This window comes from Zalophus californianus, chromosome 12 (assembly GCF_009762305.2).
Source record: "Zalophus californianus isolate mZalCal1 chromosome 12, mZalCal1.pri.v2, whole genome shotgun sequence".
NCBI lineage: Eukaryota > Metazoa > Chordata > Mammalia > Carnivora > Otariidae > Zalophus > Zalophus californianus.
In genome coordinates, this window is record NC_045606.1 from 62,959,662 (window position 1) to 62,984,576 (window position 24,915).

At 36.6% G+C, this 24,915-nt stretch overlaps 1 protein-coding gene across 8 annotated transcripts in view; it reads left to right on the plus strand.

Annotated features, from left to right (window-relative positions):
- BBS9 (Bardet-Biedl syndrome 9) overlaps positions 1-24,915 on the plus strand; it is a 479,889-nt gene that overhangs the window by 165,547 nt on the left and 289,427 nt on the right. For all 8 annotated transcript variants that reach the window (XM_027574543.1, XM_027574544.1, XM_027574546.1 and 5 more), the window contains 3 exons: positions 13,033-13,214; positions 17,553-17,629; positions 20,777-20,830. In XM_027574543.1, coding sequence (XP_027430344.1) covers positions 13,033-13,214; positions 17,553-17,629; positions 20,777-20,830 — 313 coding nt within the window. The remainder of the gene's footprint in view (positions 1-13,032; positions 13,215-17,552; positions 17,630-20,776; positions 20,831-24,915) is intronic.

A 24,915-nucleotide genomic window follows, 5' to 3' on the forward strand; every position in this document is an offset into this window, starting at 1 on the left:
ATTGTGCACCCTCTGCTTTTGTTTTCTGTTTTAATGTTTGTTTGGTAGAGGCACTAAAGATTCCAAAGCTGGTTTAATCATAAGTATAATTATGATTTGAGGTATTTCCAGTGTGAAAATTATTTCTCTTTTGTTTAAGATATACTTATCTTTGCAAGAAGAGCCACGTCCCTGTTAGATTCTGTATTCATTAATCTACTTTATAACTCAGATAATTTTAACAATTGATAACTCTCACCAAAAGAGATTTTAGTAGCTCCTGATTGGCACAGTTTGTTAAGTGTCTGACTCTTGATTTCGACTCAGGTCATGATCTCAGGGTTGTGAGATTGAGCCCCATGTTGGGCTTCATGCTGAGTGTGGAGCCTGCTAGAGATTCCCTCTCTCCCTCTGTCCCTCCCCCTCAAAAAACATTTTTAATTTTTTTCTAAATGTACAAAGTTGGAAGCTGCTGACAAAAGTAACTTCTAAATGGCTATCAAATGTGCCCTTGCTATAGAATTCCAACCAGGTGTGTCAGCTAATTTCATCTCAACAAGAGGAAATACCATAATCATTTCATATTTAATTTTGTAGATTAAAGGCAGATATCATTTACATGACATTTTGTGTAGAATTTGTCTCTTTTCCTTTTTTCTTTTCCATATTTGATTCTTGAATACTTAGGTATTATGCTTAGAAAAATAAATAATATGACCTGTAGGAGGGACAGGTTTGAGTTGGAGGGGAGAAATCAAAATCAGGATCTCTCTCTCTTCTTTTTTTTAAAATAAGTTTTCATTTTCAACTAGACCAGAGTTTTTTTATGGGACAAGCACCATGTCTTATTTGCCTTTGTAGCTTCTATTGTATAGAAGATGCTAAATAAACATGTCTTAAATGAGTGATGATGAAATGACTCAAAATATGTTCAAATGGCCACATCCAACCTGTTGGGGCTGAGGAAGGGCTGCCCACACTGAGTCAGCCTGCTCTTCCTAAAGGGAAGTACCTTTAAATTGTATGCCCCTTCCTGAGGCAGAGTAAAAATTGGGTACAGTAAATAGTATTTAAGTTTTTAAGATTTCTTTGATATCTATATCTAGTAATAAACACCAGACTTCGACAATTTGATAACTTAAAATATTTCTCTTTTCCATAAAATGCAGGTGGACAAGAGACCGTTAGAGTCAGTGCATGTTCTTTTCATTTGTTTTTAAAACTTCCATTCATTTGTTTTATTGTAACTGTTCATTTTCTATCTTTTGTGAGCTCCATGTCAAATACTTTCAGGTTGCATATTTGATAGAGTGGCCTTGTCAGAAAATAGAGAACTGGATAAAAGTTTTAATTCCACAGATTATTTAACTTTTAAATTGCAAATTCAAATTCAGTCTCTGGGGATAGAAAATGGAATATACATTTTCTTTCTTAAAAAAAAAAGAAAATAGTTTAAAAAAATCTTATAACCATTAAGACAGGATAAAAATAGCTCATAATCTCACTAACCAGAGATAGTCACCATTCTTTTGCATTTGGGTAATTTGTTTTCTAATCTGTATTTTATATACATATATCTTACAAAATTAAAGTAAGTATATACGCAATATTGTGTTTTGCTTTTACACTATGTATGTAGCTATTTTTTCTGAAAGCAGATATTTGTAAAACATGGTTGTTAATGGCTTCTATACTTTCTATTCGAGATACATCATGCTTTTAAAAATATTTCCCCTTTTTATTACCATTTGGGTTGTTTCTAAATTTCCTTAATAACTGTAGAAGTCAATTATTGTGTAAAAAGTAATGAGCATTTTTAAGGCTTTTGATAGATATTTCTAAACTGATCACTAATAACATCTTTAACAAATTTATATTTCCATTGAAAGTGTACAAGAGTTTTTATCTCCGTGTAACTTTTAAAAAAATTTTTTTATTGTCATGTTAATCACCATACATTACATCATTCGTTCTTGATGTAGTGTTCCATGAGTCATTGTTTGTGCATAACACCCAGTGCTCCACTCAGAACGTGCCCTCCTTAATACCCATCACCAGGCTAACCCACCCCCCCACCCTCCTCCCCTCTAGACCCCTCAGTTTGTTTTTCAGAGTCCATCGTCTCTCATGGTTTGTCTCGCCCTGACTTACTCCCCTTCATTCTTCCCCTCCTGCTATCTTCTTCTTTTTCTTTTTTCTTAACATATGTTGCATTATTTGTTTCAGAAGTACAGATCTGTGATTCAACAGTCTTGCACAATTCACAGACTCAACATAGCACATACCCTACCCAATGTCTAGCACCCAGCCACCCCATCCCTCCCACCCCCCACCACTCCAGCAACCCTCAGTTTGTTTCCTGAAATTAAGAATTCCTCATATCGGTGAGGTCATATGATACATGTCTTTCTCTGATTGACTTATTTCACTCAGCATAACACCCTCCAGTTCCATCCACATCATTGCAAATGGCAAGATCTCATTTCTTTTGATGGCTGCATAATATTCCATTGTGCATATATACCACATCTTCTTTATCCCTTCATCTGTCGTTGGACATCTTGGCTCTTTCCACAGTTTGGCTACTGTGGACATTGCTGCTATAAACATTGGGGTGCACGTACCCCTTCGGATCCCTACATTTGTATCTTTGTGGTAAATACACAGTAGTACAATTGCTGCATCGGATGGTAGCTCTATTTCAACTGTTTGAGAAACCTCCATACTGTTTTCCAGAGTGGCTGCACCAGCTTGCATTCCCACCAACAGTGTAGGAGAGTTCCCCTTTCTCCACATCCCCGCCAACATCTGTCGTTTCCTGACTTGTTAATTTTAGCCATTCTGACGGGTGTGAGGTGGTATCTCACTGAGGTTTTGATTTGGATCTCCCTGATGCCGAGCGATGTTGAGCACTTTTTCATGTGTCTGTTGGCCATTCGGATGTCTTCTTTGGAAAAATGTCTGTTCATGTCTTCTGCCCATTTCTTGATTGGATTATTTGTTCTTTGGGTGTTGAGTTTGATAAGTTCTTTATAGATTTTGGATACTAGCCCTTTATCTGATATGTCATTTGCAAATATTTTCTCCCATTCTGTCGGTTGTCTTTTGGTTTTGTGGACTGTTTCTTTTGCTGTGCAAAAGCTTTTGATCTTGATGAAATCCCAATAGTTCATTTTTGCCCTGGCTTCCCTTGCCTTTGGCGATGTTTCTAGGAAGAAGTTGCTGCGGCTGAGGTCGAAGAGGTTGCTACCTGTGTTCTCCTTTAGGATTTTGATGGACTCCTGTCTCACGTTTAGGTCTTTCAACCTTTTGGAGTCTAGTTTTGTGTGTGGTGTAAGGAAATGGTCCAGTTTCATTCTTCTGCAGGTGGCTGTCCAATTTTCCCAACACCATTTGTGGAAGAGACTATCTTTTTTCCATTGGACATTCTTTCCTGCTTTGTCAAAGATGAGTTGACCATAGAGTTGAGGGTCCATTTCTGGGCTCTCTATTCTGTTCCATTGATCGATGTGTCTGTTTTTGTGCCAGTACCATACTGTCTTGATGATGACAGCTTTGTAATAGAGCTGGAAGTCCGGAATTGTGATGCCGCCAGCTTTGCTTTTCTTTTTCAATATTCCTCTGGCTATTCGGGGTCTCTTCTGGTTCCATACAAATTTTAGGATTATTTGTTCCATTTCTTTGAAAAAAGTGGATGGTATTTTGATGGGGATTGCATTGAATGTGTAGATTGCTCTAGGTAGCATTGACATCTTCACAATGTTTGTTCTTCCAATCCATGAGCATGGAACGTTTTTCCATTTCTTTGTGTCTTCTTCAATTTCTTTCATGAGTATTTTATAGTTTTCTGAGTACAGATCCTTTGCCTCTTTGGTTAAATTTATTCCTAGATATCTTATGGTTTTGGGTGCAACTGTAAATGGGATCGACTCCTTGATTTGTCTCTCTTCTGTCTTGTTGTGGGTGTATAGGAATGCCACTGATTTCTGTGCATTGATTTTATATCCTGCCACTTGACTGAATTCCTGTATGAGTTCTAGCAGTTTTTGGGTGCAGTCTTTTGGGTTTTCCACATACAGTATCATATCATCTGCAAAGAGTGAGAGTTTGACTTCCTCTTTGCCTATTTGGATGCCTTTGGTTTCTTTTTGTTGTCTGATGGCTGTGGCTAGGACTTCTAATACTATGTTGAATAGCAGTGGTGAGAGTGGACATCCCTGCCACATTCCTGACCTTAGGGGAAAAGCTCTCAGCTTTTCCCCATTGAGAATGATATTCGCTGTGGGTTTTTCGTAGATGGCTTTTATGATGTTGAGGTATGTACCCTCTATCCCTATCCTCTGAAGAGTTTTGATCAAGAAAGGATGCTGTACTTTGTCAAATGCTTTTTCTGCATCTATTGAGAGGATCATAGGATTCTCGTTTTTTCTTTTGTTAATGTATTGTATCACGTTGATTGATTTGCGGATGTTGAACCAGCCTTGCAGCCCAGGGATAAATCCCACTTGGTCATGGTGAATAATCCTTTTAATGTACTGTTGGATCCTATTGGCTAGTATTTTGGTGAGAATTTTTGCATCCATGTTCATCAAGGATATTGGTCTGTAGTTCTCCTTTTTGATGGGGTCTTTGTCTGGTTTTGGGATCAAGGTAATGGTGGCCTCATAAAACGGGTTTGGAAGTTTTCCTTGCATTTCTATTTTTTGGAACAGTTTCAGGAGATTAGGTATTAATTTTTCTTTAAATATCTGATAGAATTCCCCTGGGAAGCCATCTGGCCCTGGGCTTTTGTTTGTTGGGAGATTTTTGATGACTGCTTCAATTTCCTTAGTGGTTATAGGTCTGTTCAGGTTTTCTATTTCTTCCTGGTTCAATTTTGGTAGTTGACACATCTGTAGGAATGCACCCATTTCTTCCAGGTTATCTAATTTGCTGGCATAGAGTTGCTCATAATATGTTCTTATAATTGTTTGTATTTCGTTGGTGTTGGTTGTGATCTGTCCTCTTTCCTTCATGATTTTGTTGATTTGGGTCCTTTCTCTTTTCTTTTTGATAAGTCTGGCCAGGGGTTTATCAATCTTATTAATTCTTTCAAAGAACCAGTCCTAGTTTCGTTGATCTGTTCTACTGTTCTTTTGGTGTCTAGTTCATTGATTTCTGCTCTGATCTTTATTATTTCTCTTCTCCTGCTGGGTTTAGGCTTTATTTGCTGTTCTTTCTCCAGCTCCTTTAGGTGTAGGGTTAGGTTGTGTATTTGAGACCTTTCTTGTGTCTTGAGAAAGGCTTGTATTGCTATATACTTTCCTCTCAGGACTGCCTTTGCTGTATCCCAAAGATTTTGAAGAGTTGTGTTTTCATTTTCATTGGTTTCCATGAATTTTTTAAATTCTTCTTTAATTTCCTGGTTGACCCATTCATTCCTTAGTAGGATGCTCTTTAGCCTCCATGTATTTGAGTTCTTTCCGACTTTCCTCTTGTGATTGAGTTCTAGTTTCAAAGCATTGTGGTCTGAAAATATGCAGGGAATGATCCCAATCTTTTGGTACCGGTTGAGACCTGATTTGTGACCTAGGTTGTGATCGATTCTGGAGAATGTTCCATGGGCACTAGAGAAGAATGTGTATTCCGTTGCTTTGGGATGGAATGTTCTGAATATGTCTGTGAAGTCCATTTGGTCCAGTGTGTCATTTAAAGTCTTTATTTCCTTGTTGACCTTTTGCTTAGATGATCTGCCCATTTCAGTCATGGGGGTGTTAAAATCCCCCACTATTATTGTATTGCTGTCAATGTGTTTCTTCGTTTTTGTTATTAATTGCCTTATATAATTGGCTGCTCCCACGTTAGGGGCATAGATATTTACAATTGTTAGATCTTCTTGTTGGATAGACCCCTTAAGTAGGATATAGTGTCCTTCCTCATCTCTTATTACAGTCTTTGTTTTAAAATCTAATTTGTCTTATATAAGGATTGCCACCCGAGCTTTCTTTTGGTGTCCATTAGCATGGTAAATGGTTTTCCACCCCCTCACTTTCAATCTGGGGGTGTCTTTGGGTGTAAAATGAGTCTCTTGCAGAAAGGATTTTGATTGGTCTTGTTTTTGAATCCATTCTGATAGCCTGTGTCTTTGATTGGGGCATTTAGCCCATTTACATTCAGGGTAACTATTGAAAGGTATGTATTTAGTGCCACTGTATTGCCTGTAAGATGACTGTGACTGTATATTTTCTCTGTTCATTTCTGATCTGTACTGCGCTTTTAGGCTCTCTCTTTGCTTAGAGGACCCCTTTCAATGTTTCTTGGAGGGCTGGTTTCGTGTTTGGAAATTCCTTTGGTTTTTGTTTGTCCTGGAAGCTTTTTATCTCTCCTTTAATTTTCAATGAGAGCCTAGCTGGATATAGTATTCTTGGCTGCATTTTTTTCTCGTTTAGTGCTCTGAGGATATCTTGCCAGCCCTTTCTGGCCTGCCAGGTCTCTGTGGATAGGTCTGTTGCCAATCTAATATTTCTACCATTGTAGGTTACATATCTCTTCTCCGGAGCTGCTTTCAGGATTTTCTCTTTGTCTCTGAGACTCGTAAGTTTTACTATTAGATGTCGGGGTGTTGACCTATTTTTATTGATTTTGAGAGGGGTTCTCTGTGCCTCCTGGATTTTGATGCCTGTGTCTTTCCTCACATTAGGGAAGTTCTCTGCCATTATTTGATCCAATATACCTTCTGCCCCTCTCTCTCTTTCTTCTTCTTCTGGGATCCCAATTATTCTAATGTTGTTTCGTCTTATCGTATCACTTATCTCTTGAATTCTGCCCTCGTGATCCTGTAGTTGTTTCTCTCTCTTTTTCTCAGCCTCTTTATTTTCCATCATTTGGTCTTCTTTATCGCAGGTTCTCTCTTCTGCCTCATATTTCCTAGCAGTTAATGCTCCCATTTTTGGTTGCACCTCATTAATAGCCTTTTTGATTTCGACTTGGTTAGATTTTAGTTCTTTTATTTCTCCAGAAAGGGTTTCTCTAATAACTTCCACACTTTTTTAAAGCCCAGCTAGTATCTTTAAAGTCATGATTCAGAAGTCTAGGTCTGACATCATACTAATGTCAGTATTGAGTAGGTCCCTGGCTGACGGTACTATCTCTTGTTCCTTTTGTTGAGGTGATTTTTTTCGTCTTGTCATTTTGTCCAGAGGAGAATAGATGAATGAGAGAACAAAATACTAACAGGTTAACAATGTCCCCAGCAAATATACTCTATACAAATCAGAAAAGACCTGAAACCAGGGGAAAAGAAAGGGAAAGAAAGAGAAAAGGAAGAGAAAAGAAAGAAAGAAAAAAAAAACAAAAAGAAAAAAATAAAAACAAAAACAGAACAATACAAAAAAATGAATATGATCAAATATGATCAGGCTAGTGCATAGATCAGTGCCACACACTAGATTTTGGGCATATTTTGGTCTATTAGAAAAAAGTGCCTCCTAAAATTTTAAAGGAAGAAAGACTTATATATGTACAAAATAAGGGTTGATACAATGAAGGGATGGAAGATGACTGTAAAGATGAAAATTATAAAAGATTTTATAAAAGGAATTGATAGGATAAGAAATTTGAAAAAAGAAAGAAGAAGATTTTAAAAAAAAGGGAGAGAATGTAATCAGGCTGGAGACTAGAACAAAGCCATACACTAGTGATTTAGGGTATATTTTGATCTGTTAGAAGAAACTGTATCTCAAAATTTTAAGGGGAGAACAACTTATATATATATGCCAAAAATAAGGGTAACTACTATGAAGGGATAAAATATGACTCTAAAAATGAAAAATAAAAAATGTTTTTTTAAAAAAAGGGATTGATAAGATGTTGGTTGAAAAAGGGAAAAAGAAAAATTAAAAAAAAAAAACAGTTAAAAAATTAACTTTGAAAAACTAATGAATCATGGTAAAAAAAGCCATGAATTCTATGTGCTGTATTCCCCTAGCACTGGAGTTCTCTTGTTCTCCTTGATCGGTAAACTTGGTCTTCGCTTGCTGGCTGTTGGTGCTGCTCTTCTGGGGGAGGGACCTGTTGCTGTGGTTCCCAAATATCTTTGCCGGAGGCAGAATTGCCCCGCCCTTGTTGGTCTGGGCTAAGCAAGCTGCTCGGGTTTGCTCTCAGGAGCTTTTGTTCCCTGCAAGCTCTCGGTACAGCTTTGGAGGACCAGGGTGAAAATGGTGGCCTCCCAATCTGCACCCGGAGGAGCTGAGAACTCGGGGCCCCACTCCTCAGTGCGCCCCCAGAGAAAAGCAGTCACTCCCGTCTCCCTGGTCTCCGGCCGCACTGTGTGCTCACCCGGCCTGTGACCGAGCGTTTCTATGTCTGGCACCCGACCCCGTGTGGAATCTCCAAACCCAGCAGATCCCTGCAGTGTGCTCCCGCGCCGCTCCTCCCGGGGGAGGAAGGGGAGTCTCCCCGGATCTGCCGCTTGTTGGGTCCCTGCTGGAGGAGTAGTGGCCCCACTGGGCCGTGGATCACAGTTTATGGCCACCCCGAGCTGGGAGCCCGCGCCTTGGCTCTGTCTCTGCAGCCGGCTTCCCCATCCGATTCCTGGGAGTTCTGCAGCACTCAGGCACCCCCGGTCTTTCTGTGACCCCGAGGGTCCTGAGACCACACTGTCCCACGAGGGTTCCACCCTCTGCTTAGCCACTGGAACGATGTCCCTCAGTGGAGCCAACTTCTAAAAGTTACGATTTTGTGCTCCGCGGCTCTATCACTTGCCAGAAGCGGCCGACGGAGGCCCCCTCCCCCGCCATCTATCCTCCCGAATATTGCCTCAGATTCACTTCTCCGCACGTCCTACCTTCCAGTAAGTGTTCGCTTCTCTGTTCAGAGAGTTGTTGCTACTCTCTTCTTCGATCTCCTGTTGAGTTCGTAGGTGTTCAGAATGGTTTGATCCCTATTCAGCTGAATTCCTGAGTCCAGACGATATCCAGGCCCCCTACTCCTCTGCCATCTTGCTCCGCCACCTCCATGTAACTTCTCTAACAGGACTGATTATTAAATACAATTTTTTCTAGTTTAAAGTATTAAATAATCAAATACAGGTTTTAAAAATATATTTTTCATCTATCTATTGAGTTATTTTTAACTGAATTGTACATTTCCTTTTACGTTTTCCTTTTGAGATATAATCTCATTTTCATTGATTTGTGAGTTTTTTTTGGTTTATAAGAGTTCTTTACATATTAGATGAAACATACAAGATAGATATTATAGGTTAAAAACAGTTAAATATTCACAACTTTATATGGTTCAACTTAAATTATGTACTTTATGTTGGTTGCCAATATTTTCCCAGTTTGCCTTTTGTTCTTTTTTATCATGTTTTTTAAAGCATATAACAAGTTTAAAATTTTTTTGTTGTTTAATTTAGTGATCCTTTCCTTTGTAGTTTTCTCCATTGCTTTCTTACAACTACAGGTCTCTCTATCCCAAGGGCAGATAAATATTTTTGTAGTTTCATATTTTAAAATTTAACTTTTAAAATCCATCTGGAATTTTGTTTGAATGTATTGTTAAGGCAGGGATCTGTTTACTGAGTGATGAAACAATTACTTTCAGATTCCTGAGTAACCTCTGTTGTTTATTTTCATGCTCCATTGCTAAATACACAAAATTATTATGTGTCCTAGGAATATAACATCTTTGACCTTGGTTCTTCATAAAATACATTATTCTAATGCCTTGGGTTAGCTGATGAGCTTCAAGGACCAACAATAATCTGGAGACCTTAATTTTGGCAATGTTAACTCTAAAGATATAAGTAATAGTGTATTCCATACTTGATTTACTTGATGGCTTCTTCTAGCATAAAATTCTATCATCCACGGAAGCTTACACATTAACTTAAATGGATAGTATTGTTAAATAAAATGTTATTTAGAAAGATTTAAAAAAAAAACCTTGATTGTGTTTTTCCTTTTTTCTTTATACTTAAATTTGGCTTAGCTTTAGGAATGATATATGTATTTTAAAATTTGTTCTTTGAATTAAGATACCAAGTGATGACTTATTTATTAGTGTTCTAGGCTTCAATCAAATTGTCTGTCCCATCATAGATGTTTTAGACAGAAATTCCACTCATTTATTTTAGAGTTTTTAGAGCTTATTACAGTGTTCCTGTGGAATAAAATGCACAATCTTAAATGAATCCAACTGAAGTCTAAATTTCTGTTATTTTATCTAAATTATATGCAATGATTCTGATGCTACTGAAGAAAAAAGTAAATTGCTTTTAGTTTTGGGATTTATTTTTAAGACATTCTGGTGACCTTTGTTAAATTCTTTCGGTGAGGGAAGACTCCTCCCTTTTATATTTGTACAGGTTGAGCACCAGTAATGATTTTTTTTTAAGAGTCTGAAGAAATACATGTATACGCTACTGTTTAAACTCTATTTTAAACTTAATAGGTTTCAATACATTTTTAGATAAATCTCGTGTCTGAATTGTTGCCATTTGCTGTCTAAAACAGTGGAACAAAACTGATTCAATAATAAGTTATCCAATTCATAGACCAAATGAATTTGAATGCTGAGGGATACTTGTATTGGGTCATACTAGGTTTCATATATTATGGACCACTCAAAGGGTAAAGATAAAATGGAAATACTCTTTTGAATTAAAAAAAAAACAACTGATGATCTCCACATTCTCTGAGAAGCCAGCCAAAGATCTTGTCTTTAGTGTTCTAGAGTTTCCTGAGGACTCATTAAGTTTCCAGACCTTAGTGGGGTTGGGTGGAATGGGGAACAGACCACAGTCACAACTCAGAAGGGACAGAGGGTTTGCCCTGTTGAAAAGGCCTTGTCAGAGCTGGAAATTAGGATTTCCATGGCATGGCCACTAGGTGGCTTCAGCTGACTGCTTAGAAATGGTAAAGCCCAGAGGTACTGTGGGGTTGCTTTTCACACTTTATTTTAAGAAAATAATTTTATTTTGGGAGTATTTATTTCCTGAGCTAGATTAACAGAACCAATTCATAAAACTTAAAGACCTTAGAGGATCATCGAGCCTCACTTTCTCATTTTAGAGATAACATTTAGGAAGACTTCTCTAAATTGACTGCTATATGGGGCAGAGTCAGAGTTAGAACCCAGAGTCTCTGACTCCTAGTCTAGTTTTTTAGCAGTTGAGTTAGAGATATCAATTTATTTTTTGTTTCTCTGAAGTCATACCGGAGGGTTATGTGGCACTGACCGTGCCTAAGTAAGTCCTAGAGAAAGTATGTATAGGAATGTTGTGTCCAGAGGGGAGGTGGGTAAAATAGGTGATGGGGATTAAGGAGTGCACCTGCTGAGATGAGCACTGGGGTGTTGTATGGAAGTGTTGAATCACTAGAGTGTACACCTGAAAGTAATATTACACTGTATGTTAATTAACTGGAATTTAAATAAACATTTTTTAAAAAGTTAGTTCTATGCATCAAGAACCTGAAGAAATAGAGGTAAAAATTCAAGTACTTCTTGACTTCTGAGTCAAACGTAAGGACTGGATATACAGACATATATTAAAAAAAAAAGGAATTTTTTGTTGAAGGCAGGTGGTAAAGTGGATGCTGGTGGCCACCCTATAGGAGAGATTGAACAATGTTAGTATCTACTCTCATCCAAGTTAAGCTTTTCGATTAATGAGCTGACCACTTGCCATGACCCAATGTTGGGGAGTTTTAAAATTTCTTACTCATTCTGAATAAGGCCTAGACTCTTATATACCTTATATATATATATTTTTTCAGATGAATAGCAGTATTTTTTTCAAGTTGTTTTTTCTCTCAAATTTTCTATAAGTTTTGATTAATATTTAACCTTTAGAATGAGGCTAGAAACCTTTTTTTTTAAATCAAAGGCCGCTAGAAAATATAACAAATGAAAATCAAACAAATTCATTATGCATCAGCTCAAAATGACTTATGACAATGTTGACTTATTTTTTCTTCTGAGTAAGCAAAGGAGGAAGCAAATAGTGTTCATTTCAGCTTTTCATAGCATGATCAGGAAAATTTACAACTTTTAAAAATGATATGCTAAGTTTATCTATAATTTATATATTAGGTCCAGATTCTAGAGTAAAAAAACAAAGTTAAAGGAGCCTAAGAGAGAAGGAAGAGTGAAAGGATGGGAGGAAGAGGGATGGAGAGAGAGTTACAAAATGAGGAAATGGGATACTTCTCCCTCCCTCTCTGAGTGAAGAGCAAGAGTAACTGTGACTGCTCTAGTAGGAGGGTGTGTGAAGGAAGTCATGGTGGGGGGCCCTGGGGGAAAGAGCGCAAACACAAGTCCCCAGGGTGGAGAATGAAAAGGAAAAGAGTAGGGATTTCATTTCTCTTCAAGGTCTTGCAGGGCTTACTTCGCTAATATTTTTCACCATTGCCCATATTGTCCTGTCTTTGTTCCTGTGCCTCAGCCATGATCTTCAGCCAGCCCGAGGCTCACTCTTGATCCATGGTAGCTTCACAAGTGTTCACATGCCTATTAAGAATCTACCAAGTGGGGGCGCCTGGCTGGCTCAGTTGGTTAAGTGACTGCTCAGGTCATGATCCTGGAGTCGCAGGATTGAGTCCCGCATGGGGCTCCCTGCTCAGCAGTGAGTCTGCTTCTCCCTCTGACCTTCCCCCCTCTCATGCTCTCTGTATCTCATTCTCTCTCTCAAATAAATAAATAAAAAAAAAAACCAACAAACAAACAGAATCTACCAAGCAGGAGCTGGAGCGAGGATTAAATGATACAGTACTTGAAAAGCTTTTGGAGCATGATTTATCACGTAGTTAGGTCCCCCAAAGTGACAGCTATTATAATAATTGTTCAGGTTTTTTCCCCCCCGTGTAATGAATCCTAACATTGGGAGTGTTTATATAAATAAAAATCATGTTTGAAATATTTGAATTGAGTCCTTGATGTAAAACTTTAGAAATAATTATATGGCCATTTTCTTAATGGCATGTTGAAACTAAATTGAATAAAAATATTGTTGGTCAAGTCTAAATCCACCAAAAATTTGAATTATGTCTCATTTTCTCTTTCTTATTGTAGTGATTTAAAAGGAGTGATAGTCACTCTGAGTGATGATGGTCACTTGCAGTGTTCATACCTGGGGACAGACCCTTCTTTGTTCCAAGCTCCAAAGGTTGAGTCTAGAGAACTACACTATGATGAACTTGATATAGAATTGAAAGAACTTCAGAAAATCATCAAAGATGTTAATAAATCACAAGGTATCTTATTTGCAAGTTTTAGTATTTGATTTTAGTGTTCATTATAAAATTGGTATTATTTTGTATGTAGATAATATTTTGAATGTATTAGTTAATTTTCTCCTCCAGGCTTAATTAAAATCATATTTGTAAAAACAGTGTTGCTCTGTAATTTGTATTTTATAGCTTATTGCTTTTGTTAGTGTGTTTCAGGGACAGAGCTACCTAATTTTTTTTCTTTAAACTCTAAGAAAGGAACAAGACACTTCTTTGCTTAGTGGTTTCAGGACTTGAGAAGAGCATTAAACTTTAGAGTGATCATTTGTTAACTTCTAATATCCCTGAAAACATTTTAAGTTGCTTCTTTTAAAAGAAACTAAAGCAGTACATGAGTTACCACTTTGTTACTAAATATGTGGTCTTTTGCAGTTCAATGATATTATTTAGGTATGCAGTTAATTAGCTATCCAAATGTAGTGTAGCCTGCAGTATGTTGATTTCTAATGACTCAGAGGCTGATGACATTTTCAGTTTCTGAGTTTTGAGCAACTCAGTGTTATCTTTATTTGGGATTCACAGGGGTATAATTTTATTGTAAATTAAAAGGAGAAACAAAACACCAATCCTGCAGTTTGAATTGGACATGTGAAAAACATTATTTTAAGTTTTCTTCTCAGAGTCAGGTAAAAGTATTTTTTTAATGAGAAAAAATATGGACTATTTTCACATAAGAGAAATATTAAAACAAGTAGGAATAATAAAAGAAGCAGAGCATCAAAAGCCAACCAAAACACCAGAGCCAATCTTAATCCTGATCCAATCACTTTACTAGATTTATATATTTTTGAGTCTCCATTACCAAGACAGATTCAGAGGAATTTAGATAATATATTTTAAAAATATGATTATTAAAGTAAAATTATTATGCCTTGGCTTCACACATTCTCCTAGAAAGTTTTGAAAGTAAACCAGTGAAATTTAGGTCTTTTAAGTACCTCCAATTACAGAAAACCTATTTGTTGTCAGCAACCCCCTCTCAAATGGAGAATTGTTAAAATTGGATGTGTCACATTGCAATATACACATTCCCCCCCTTTTTGATACTAGTGTTTTGGGGATTAATGGAATTATGAGTCTCTTTATGTCATTTAAAAATATAATTGGAGAAGAGTGGCATATATATGAAACATGAAATTTCCAGAGTTCATTAAATAAATTTAATGTTGCTTTTCATTTTAGATCTTGTGTCTTGAGATTTTGCCCTTTCCATAAACAATGTGTTAGTGATATTTTGATTAACACTCAACTGTGTAAAAGATTTCTCAGAAAAATCCCTTACAGCTAAAAGTTTTTTTTGCTGGCCATAGTGATGCCCTTGAGTGAGAAGGGTTGGGCTCTTTTAAAGTTGTCATTACCTTGATCCTTTTGTATATTTTGAAATAACTGCTAATTAAGGTAGGGATGTGCCCACAGACATGGGTGCAAAGTTCATTATTTACATAACCTCAAATTTTAGTTAATATTTGAAGTTCCCTGACACTTCTTTGCCATCATCCTTTGGTTTTAGTCCTAAAAAAACAAACAAACAAACAAAAACCTCCCACACACATACACACACACACACCCCCAAAAAAAAAACCCAAAGAGAAACTTGTAAGAAAGAAATTTTAAAATATTTTATTTCTAGATATTGAAAAAACTTAGTATTCTGTACCCTTATAAAACTGTGGTATATTTGTTTATTAAATACCTGTAATTATATAAAAGCACTAAATCATTTCATTATAGAAGATTATGAGAAGTTAAAACTCTGAACTTTTTGATGACCTCATTATTCATTTAAATGCCACTTATTTTAGTATAGTGACTTTCATTCACAAAAATAAGTTCACAGTCTTGTGGATTATTTTTGGTACTTAGAGCTTTTTTATTTCTTCAAAGCAGAGTTTCAGCAAAATTTAAAGCCAATTTAAAGAGTACATTTTGTTGTACACCTGGTGTATATTATCTACTGTAATAAAAGTGTTTTTGAAGCTGATTTTATGTGTGTAACTTATATGAGGAATGTATGTTGTAAGCATGAAATTATAGTAATTTCTGTATGGCTCATGGGTTTTGAAGCTTTTCATATTCAGCTCATTAGTGTGAATCCTGCCTAGCATTTCTGTTACCAGTAGTCAACCACATCTGTTGGTAGGCACTTTCAAAGGCAGAATTTCCTTATAATTAAGCCAGTTGATCATGTTCTTTACCTGGGGTGTGAAGGAATGAGTATGATATTGAGATAGCCTCCCACACAATTGTGTCTTCAGGAAGGGAAAGAGAACAGTAAGAAAGGGGCATATAAATGAAACTCTGTACCCTATTGAAAATATGTCTAGGATAACTAAGTTGCCTTTACCATTGAGTACTAGAAGCATTTGTACTTGGTGACCTTGTTAGAAGATGTGTTGTTTAGGTCCAAGTCTGTCTGCACATAACACAATACCCAAATAAGGTGGCTTAAACAAGGCAGAGGTTTATTTCTTTCCCATGGAAAAGAAGTCCAGCAATGGGCAGACCAGCGTTGGTCTGGCGGTTCCACTGTCGTCAGGGACTCCAATTCTTTCTCTCCCAGGGTCATCCGTTGGTCCAGGATGGCTTCTGGAACTCCTGCCCTCACATCTGCAGCTGAGTCAGCCCCTTTAAGGATCTTTGCTGGAAGCCACACCCTGAGCAGCTTCTACTCACATCTCACTGGCCACTCCAAGCTTACAAGAGGCTGGGAAAATTCGTGTTTTAGCCGAGCACTTTGTTGCTCAGAATAAAATTGAGCTTCTTTTAGTAAAGAACTGAAGAATGGTTTTTGGGTAGGCAAGGAGCAGGCTTTCGTATTGTCACTAAGTTATGGAAATTCCTACATCCAATATTGCAGTACTGGTGGGAATGCCTGATGGCAATTGTAGGTAGTTCTTCTCTTTGTGAGACAGCTGATTCCTGTGGCATCATCCAAGAACTTTCCATGTTTTCAGTCAGCTATCCTTGGTGTGTGAGGGATGTTTCCTCTCAAGGTCACAGGGTAATTTCAGCAGTTCCAGGCATTATGTGCAAATATGATTTCCAGGGAAGAAGAGAGACATTTCTCCTAAGTCTCCCTTTTTATTATGGGGAAATAGCTTTCCCAGAAGCATGCGCCCCCCACTCCCAACTCCCTTCACCTCACGTCTGCCAGGATTAAGCCCCAGTGCTCATGCCTAAAGCAACAAATGGTCGGGGGAATGAAATCACCGTGATTGGATCTGACCAATCCAAGGACTTTGAGAAGAAGGCGAATGCCTCAGTAGAATTACAGTTCTGCCACAAAGGAGGAGGAGGAGGGGAAAGTGGTTGTTAGGTGGGCAGCCAATAGTCTGTTATTCATATATATATATGTGTATATGAATGCACACACATATATACACATGTATTTTTGCATATATATTATTTAGGTTTCTTGTTCATTTAGGATCTGTGTCACTTGTTCATATCTCAGTATGCACTATAAACATTTTTAAATAGTGAAATTTTAAGTTGTGAAAATAACACGAATGTGATGAAAATAATTCTAAGAGTACTAAAAGGGTAAAACCCCCAGATCCTAGTTCCTCTAGATTATTTAAAGGTAACCTTTATCAAGAGTGCTTGTGTATTCTTTAAAAAAAAATTCATGTTTATTTCTTTTTACACAAATATGTGCATATTAGATGCATTGTACAACGTCTTGCTTTTTTTTTTTATTAATAGGCACGTCCTGGAGTTCTTTTCATAATAGTGTATAAAGTTAGATAGCACTCTTATTTATAGCTTTGGTCTATGGATCATTGCATAGTGTAGATATACCATAATCTAGTCAAGCATTTCTCTATTAATAGAAACATAGGGATTTAGGTTGTTTTTGTTTTTGTTTTTAATAACTACCAGCAGCAGAGAGGCTCCTTGGGTGTGTCTGTGAGTATTGGATAAATGCTAAGGAGTAGAATTGTTAAATCATAGGAATGTATATTTTACATTTTGATAGTTCTGCCCAACTTACCTTCAAAAAGTTATAGTTTGGGCTCCTACCTATAGTGTTAAGGAGAGAGCATTGAAGTTCCCAACACTCTTCAGTCACTGGGACACATCTTAGATAATATCTTTGGAGAAAGACAGTTTTTCTTTAAAATTTTGTAGAGGGGGAAGAATTATCAGATTTCTAATTCTGTAATGCATTAGTTTTCTTCAACTTGTGAGTATGTTTATGGGGTTGTTTTTTGATATATGGTATAGAAAAACCTTTTTAAAAAAACTGTATGCATCAGGTTTACCTTATGATTAAATATTGTTTTTCTTTTTAAATTACAGGTGTTTGGCCCATGACGGAGAGAGAAGATGATTTGAAAGTTTCTGCCATGGTTTCTCCTAACTTTGATTCAGTGTCTGTAGGTATATTCGCAGACTTTAAAAGGGTTTAGGATAGTGGTGGACTCTGCTGATTTGGGATCAATATGTATTGGTTTAAATTTTTGGTCCGCAGATAGAAACTTTAGGGAGGATAACAACTTTTAGTCTTTATTACTTTCTAGAAAAAACATTTCCAATCTCTTAGGAGTTCCTTAGGTAGGATTTTGGTCTAAAAAAAGGAGAGGATGGGGCAACAGTAGAAGATTCATTATTCTGAATCTACTTAAAAAAAAAAAAAAAAAACTTTTTCAGTACCAGAATATTGAGATAATCATAATCCAGGTGAATAATACCCTACAAGATTTTTGTTGAAGGTTCAATGAGCTAGTGTTGTGGGGTTGGGGGAGATGGGGGTGGGGAGGGAGGTGTCTGTGTGTGTTATTTAACAATAAACAGTTGGGCAGTTGGGCCAAGAATTATTTTTTCCTGCTGTTTCTGTCTGTGTGACCCAGGGCAGAGTATTTTATTTTCTTAGTCTCAATTTTTCTCATCTGTAAAATGGGAATAATAATAGAATCTACTTTGTTGAATTGTTATGATAACAATATCAGCATCATCATCATCAAATTACATTTTAGTTCTTTTAGCATTATCATCACCACTACCACCACCACCACCACCACCACCACCATACCCTGCATTCCACTGCTTGTCTCGTCCACTGCCGTATCTTTAGTGTCTGTCACATAATGAGTGCTCAGTATTTTTGCTTCATAAAGGAGTGGAGATGAGAAACAGGAAGGATGAAAGAGGGACTGTCCTTGGTCATGTTGCCCCATTTCCTTGTTTAGTTTTCTGTAAGCACTTGTTAGATTATAATTGGTTATGTCTCACTGCCTGCAGTTTGGGCAAAAATCTATTAAGTTTATCTGTGTCTGAATCAGAAGTTGATCAGTTTTGGCAAGTGATCAAATTCACTGGTTTTTACTATATTTGGAGTTCATGTCATGTAATTTTACCTAGGAAATGACTTCGATATTTAGGTATCAGAGCATAATATAGTAAGTACTTGTCCTAAGTTTTCAAAGATTAATCTTGGAATAAAGAGCCAACCCAAGCTGTGATAAAAATCACGTTAACATTGCCATAATATAGTAAGTTGGGCATACTTAAAAAAAAATACTATATATGAAAGAAACATTCACTCAGCTGGGTCACATAGTAGAGGCACTGTTTAAAACATTGGCCATTCAGCACACACCATTTCTCACTCTACCTGAAGGGTGTAGTCTGAGTGGAACATTTTTGCTTAGTTAGCTGACAAACGTACACACATTTTCTTGCCTTGGAAATGATTCTTATTTTCCTTTGGGCAACTTATATAATTTTTTCTAGGTTCTCTTAAACATAAACTGTTTGGAAGGAGGGATTCCCTTTCTGTTCTTTAGCAACTTTTGATCTTTGTAGGAAAAGGCCTTGTGTAATAGCACTATATTGTAATGTATATTTCCCTATTGGTAACTCAGAGTGCTGTTTCCTCTTAACTAGGTGTCTCTTTCCAGCTTCATTTTCCCTGTCTTACTATTTTTTCCTTCTTAAGATATTCCTGAGAGTATCATATTCATCCCATTAGAACACACTAACCCAACGATTTATATGGCTATGGTGTCATGGTGTCCTTTGTGTAGCTATTTCTCTCTGGCTATAATTTTATCTTCCCAAAGGACTGCTGTCCTTGAAGTACCTAGGTGTTTAAACATGGATTGAAAAGAGCAGGAAACAGGAGATGTTGGTTTCTCTTCTAGATCTGTGGACAGGTAAATGTAAAACATTTCCTGGATTTTAGGTTCTACTAGAGCAAAAAGCCTAGTTTAGTATTTTATTTTGTCATTATTATGAAAGCACACATCTAAAAAATAATATAATTTATATTAGAGTGAGGTCTTTTATAGATGAGACAAGCATTGCTGTCCTATCTTCTGGACTGAGGTGGATCAGAGTTCATATATCGTTTACTATGGAGTTGTATGGAATAGAATATGAATCTCCCAACTCTTACTGATGGTGATATCCAGGATATTATAGCCATCCCTGTTGCTTAGACGTGGCTTAGTTTTTCTTAGTAAAAAAAAACTCAAATAAGTTAACTAAAAGCACAATGGATCTATTCATTGGTTGGATTAATGATTTTATGATCTTAATTGTTCCCTAATAATGGGTATTATGGAAGATTATGTTACCCCTTGGTCTTATTCTGTCATAGAGTGAGCATTTTTTCCTCTCAATCTATCACTCTAATAAGTAAATTATAAATTATAAGGAAATGTTTGCTGTATTATATTATGCTCTGAATTCTTTAAGGGGTAGGATCAAGTAACCCAGGCTGATGTTCAAAGAGTGACCTAGTTTATGATATGAGCTAGTAAAAAAATACACTTCTACTTTTATTTTCTAGGTGTAAGGCCACTCAAGCTTTGTATCATTAGTTATGTGTCTTAGATACATATTATTAATCAGAATACCTTTGGCAAGTTGAAAATATAAGGACCTTAAAGGATAGCATAATGCTTATCTGGGAAGTACAAGGAGACGTTCTTCAATATAATATAAAGAACAAGTTAATAGAATTAATTAGTTTCAATATTTTAAAAAAATTTATTTATTTATTTATTTTTTAAGATTTTATTTATTTATTCATGAGAGACAGAGAGAGAGAGAGAGAGAGAGAGAGAGAGAGAGAGAGAGATTGGCAGAAGGAGAAGCAGGCTCCCAAGGAGCAGGGAGCCCGATGTGGGACTCGATCCCAGGACCCTGGGATCATGACCTGAGCTGAAGGCAGAAGATTAACCATCTGAGCCACCCAGGCGCCCCAAAATTTTGTTATCTAAATTCTATTAATTTCAACATTTAATAAATTTGTCAAGAGAGTATTTTAATAATAAAATATGTGACCTTTTCCTTCCATTTTGGAAAAGGTTTTTATTAGCTTATGACTTTCCAGTTGAAGGCATTCAAAAAGCCACATTGACCCTTTTAGTCTGTCATTAGATTGATAAGTCCTTTATGGTTAGTTCCCCATTTTGGTGGTGGGAAGTATATATTGCACGCATTGTGTTTACTCATTGATGGACATGTAATTTGCAACTATTCTTTCCTTCCTTCTCTTCTCAATTCTGTTTTTACAGCAAGCTACTGATGTTGAAGTGGGAACTGACCTTGTCCCTTCAGTCACAGTTAAGGTATTGTACCATGGTTCTAGACTGTATTGTGCAAACAGTATTACACATTTCATCACATCTGCCACTGTTGTCACCCTACGACTGGCTTATGGAAATGTAAAACAAGCACTTGAAATTTACACATTTCCCTCAGCCTTGGGTAGGAAGCATAACCTTTATTGTTTCCTACAAATATAAAACTGATAATTGCATTTGTAGCAATGTTATGTAATATAAATAATTTTTATGGGTTATGCTTAACCATTATGTTTAAATGATCTAGGGTCTTTTTTCTAGAAACAAAATTAGCATTTTAAATATGTTGGAGGAATTGTGTCATCACCATTTATGATAGACCAACCCATGAATTGCAGCATCATATATATATAGGGGAATCATAAGAATACTACTATCTTTCTTCTATCTATAATTATGTGTATATTTGAGAAGAATTTCCACTCATCTACCTGCCATAACATTAACTTTAAATGGATGTATTTATAGCAAGAAAATATTAAATGAAGAAGCCACAAAGTAGAGTAATGACAAATTGATAATCCTAAAAAAATAGAATATGAAGGATGTGGTTTTGGTTAAGATTTTTAGTTCTGTCATTGTAGAATTTTAGAACTAAAACTCAAATGTAGAACCCTCTTAAGGCATTTAGATTAAAGCGTGGTAATCAGTCAGCACGTTATTAAGCTGAAAATATTTATCACTGCCCAGACCTTGGAGCCAGGAAAAGTTGTGGATCTTGGCGATTTGCTTAGTTAAAACTTGGACAGGACTTTTTATTTTCTTAGATTATGGGTTGCTGTCCTTGGAGGAGCTTGACAGGGCACCAGGCTTTACCAATTGTGTTCGCTTACACTGGACCCAGCGGGTGGCCCAAGTGTGGGGATCTTTGGTAGAAGTTGAAGGGAGCCCAAACTTGTAACAGTTTCCTAAGCTAATTTTTTTGGATTCTTGCCACTGGAAACAAGGGTGGTCTTTCCCCAGTTCTCCCTCCCCCCATCCAATCAAAGGCTCTATCTCATTAATACCTCTGAGTCTGGAAAAGCAGTAGTGGCAAGAAATCAAACACTTAAAAAAAAAAAAAATGCTGCAGAGTTCCAGGAATGATCTATAGACTTTTGTGTAGAGAAACCTCTTTTTTATCTATCTACCGATACTGTTCAGACACACACACATAATAATTCAGGAGCACACTATAAATTGCAAAAAGAAATCCTGTACTTAAACCAGATAACAGTGCTCATGCTAATTCCCACCCCCCCCCCCCACCAACTGCTGGTTATTGCTGTAAGTAAATACACCTTTCTCACCTATGCAGTTTTTAGGCTTTCACGTGTAATAATAGCCATCTTAAAATGATGGCATGAAACTACTGGAAAGTTCTCCTTCATTAATGGAATTTTTATATTTGAGAATGACTAAGTCTCAGCTCTCTTCCTTATTGCCATTATTAAGAGCATGAGAAAGAATGCAACACAGAAGGGTTGCATAAAATCAGCTGGACTTGTACAGCAGACACAATGACTTCCTGATTCTGTCAGACAGTTTCTATACAAATTTTGCTATAAATCTCTTCTTATAGTTTTTTATAACAACAGCAGCCAAGATATATAACCATGCAAGTTTCCATTATAATAAATCCTGTTAATTGAGAAAATTTTTCCATTCGTTCCAAGTGAATGAAGATGTGGCTACCTTGAGTATGTGTGCACGATGCGTGACCATCTCTTCCAGGCAACTAAGGCGGAGTGGTTGTTCATACCTGGCCTTTGGAGTCATATTTATATATCTAGGATAAAACTTTGGTATTATATTTCCTAAGGATCATATTTCATTTTGTTAGAACCAGAAAACAGCATGGAAAATTCTTATATTAATGTTTTATATTTTCCCCTTAATATTCTGTAATTATTCTTCTCTTAAAATATGAGGTTTATGATCTAGCCAAGTCTTTAACTCTTTTTTTTTTTTTTTTTTTTGGCTCAAACACAAGTCTTCTTTGTTCCTCTAGTTATTTTCATCACACATCTCCTTGGTTCACATTTGAAAATGCCTAGGCCATTGTTGGGGTTTAATAAGTCTGTGCATGAGAGCTATCATGATTTTACACAGTGTAAAATTGTGTGATCATTGTCTAAGTACACATTGTTATGCCAGGTGGAGTCAGAATGTCTTTTTTTTTTTAAGATTTTATTTATTTGAGAAAGAGAGAGAGAGCATGAGCTGGAGGGGGAGGGGTAGAGGGGGAGGGAGAATAAGGGGGGCTCAATGCTGGGCTCCATATGGGGCTCCATCCCAGGACCCTGGGATCATAACCTGAGCCACAGGCAGATGCTTCACCAACTGAGCCACCCAGGCGGTCCAGAATGTATGTTCTCTTATAAGCAGCTTATTACTACTTTAAAGATTTTTCATTTTCACTTTTAAAACTAAGCTCTTATGATATATTCATGGTGATAGTTTTCAGTTCTCTTGCACATATTGGCTTATTGGTCTTGGACATGTTATTTAGCTTCTCTGAACCTCTTTTTTTAAACTGTAAAATGAGGATACTTTTTAATTACAGGCTTGTTTTGAGACTTAACCACAGTTGATTAAGAGCATGGACTCTGGATTCTGGCAGACAGAAGTTAAATTGTGGTTCTTTTACTTATAATCAGAGTGGCCTTGGGCAAATTATTTAGCTTCTCTGAACCACAGTTTTCTCTTCTGTAAAATGACGTATAGTGATAGTCCCTGTTTCATGATGTTGTGAAGATTAAATGAGATAATGCACACAAATAATTTATTCACATGGTTCCATGAATATAAAAAGCCGTTAATGGTTATCATTAATATTATTAATTTTATTTAAAAATATATGTATAGACTAGCATTATATTATTATTTATAGTAAAATATTTAAGTTGTATCCTGTTTATTCAGTGGACCTGGCATAATTTCTTCTTCCCATAATTACCATCAAGATTTTACTAAAATTTTTTTGCTTATAGTGATCAGATATCATGAAGGAAGCTTTGCTTGTGGTATGCAGATTCCCCTCATGTATTCCCAGGGCTTATAAAGTAAAAATTGAGGATTCATTGTTCATTTGCTGTATTTATTGTATTTATTTGCATCAATAGTTATCCTTTCAAATTTTATTTTGCAAGTCAAAATTTTTGTGTTTAACTTATTTTTTAAGTTGTATAGACTACCCACATCATTTAAAATGATTGCACGATACTTACTGAATCTAATTATATGTATATAATGTTTCTGGGCCAGTTGTGTATTCCTGTATATTGTTTCTTTCTCTATAGTATGTGTGTGTACGTATATATTATATATATATGAATATATATGTAAAATATATATTAAGGAATAGGTGATACATGCCTTTTACTTAAAAGAAATTTGAAAACTACTTTTCTTAAAAATAAGTGTACCCTTGCACTATGTGAGTTAATAATCACATGTATTTCTCTCATATACTAGAATCTAATAACTCGACTATAAGTTGCTCTACAGCAAAGGTGCCATATAGAAGAGTGCTTCTTTTTTTTTTTAAAAATTTTTTATTGTTATGTTAATCACCATATATTACATCATTAGTTTTTGGTGCAGTGTTCCATGATTCATTGTTTGTTCATAACACCCAGTGCTCCATGCAGAACGTGCCCTCCTCAATACCCATCACCAGGCTAACCCATCCCCCCACCCCCCTCCCCTCTAGAACCCTCAGTTTGTTTTTCAGAGTCCATCGTCTCTCATGGTTCGTCTCCCCCTCTGACATACTCCCCTTTTCTTCCTCTCCTGTTATCTTCTTTTTCTTTTTTCTTAAAATATGTTGCGTTATTTGTTTCAGAAGTACAGATCTGTGATTCAACAGTCTTGCACAATTCACAGCGCTCACCGTAGCACATACCCTCCCCAATGTCTATCACCCAGCCACCCCATCCCTCCCACCCCCAACCACTCCAGTAACACTCAGTTTCTTTCCTGAGATTAAGAATTCCTCATATCAGTGAGGTCATGTGATACATGTCTTTCTCTGATTGACTTATTTCACTCAGCATAACACCCTCCAGTTCCATCCACGTCGTTGCAAA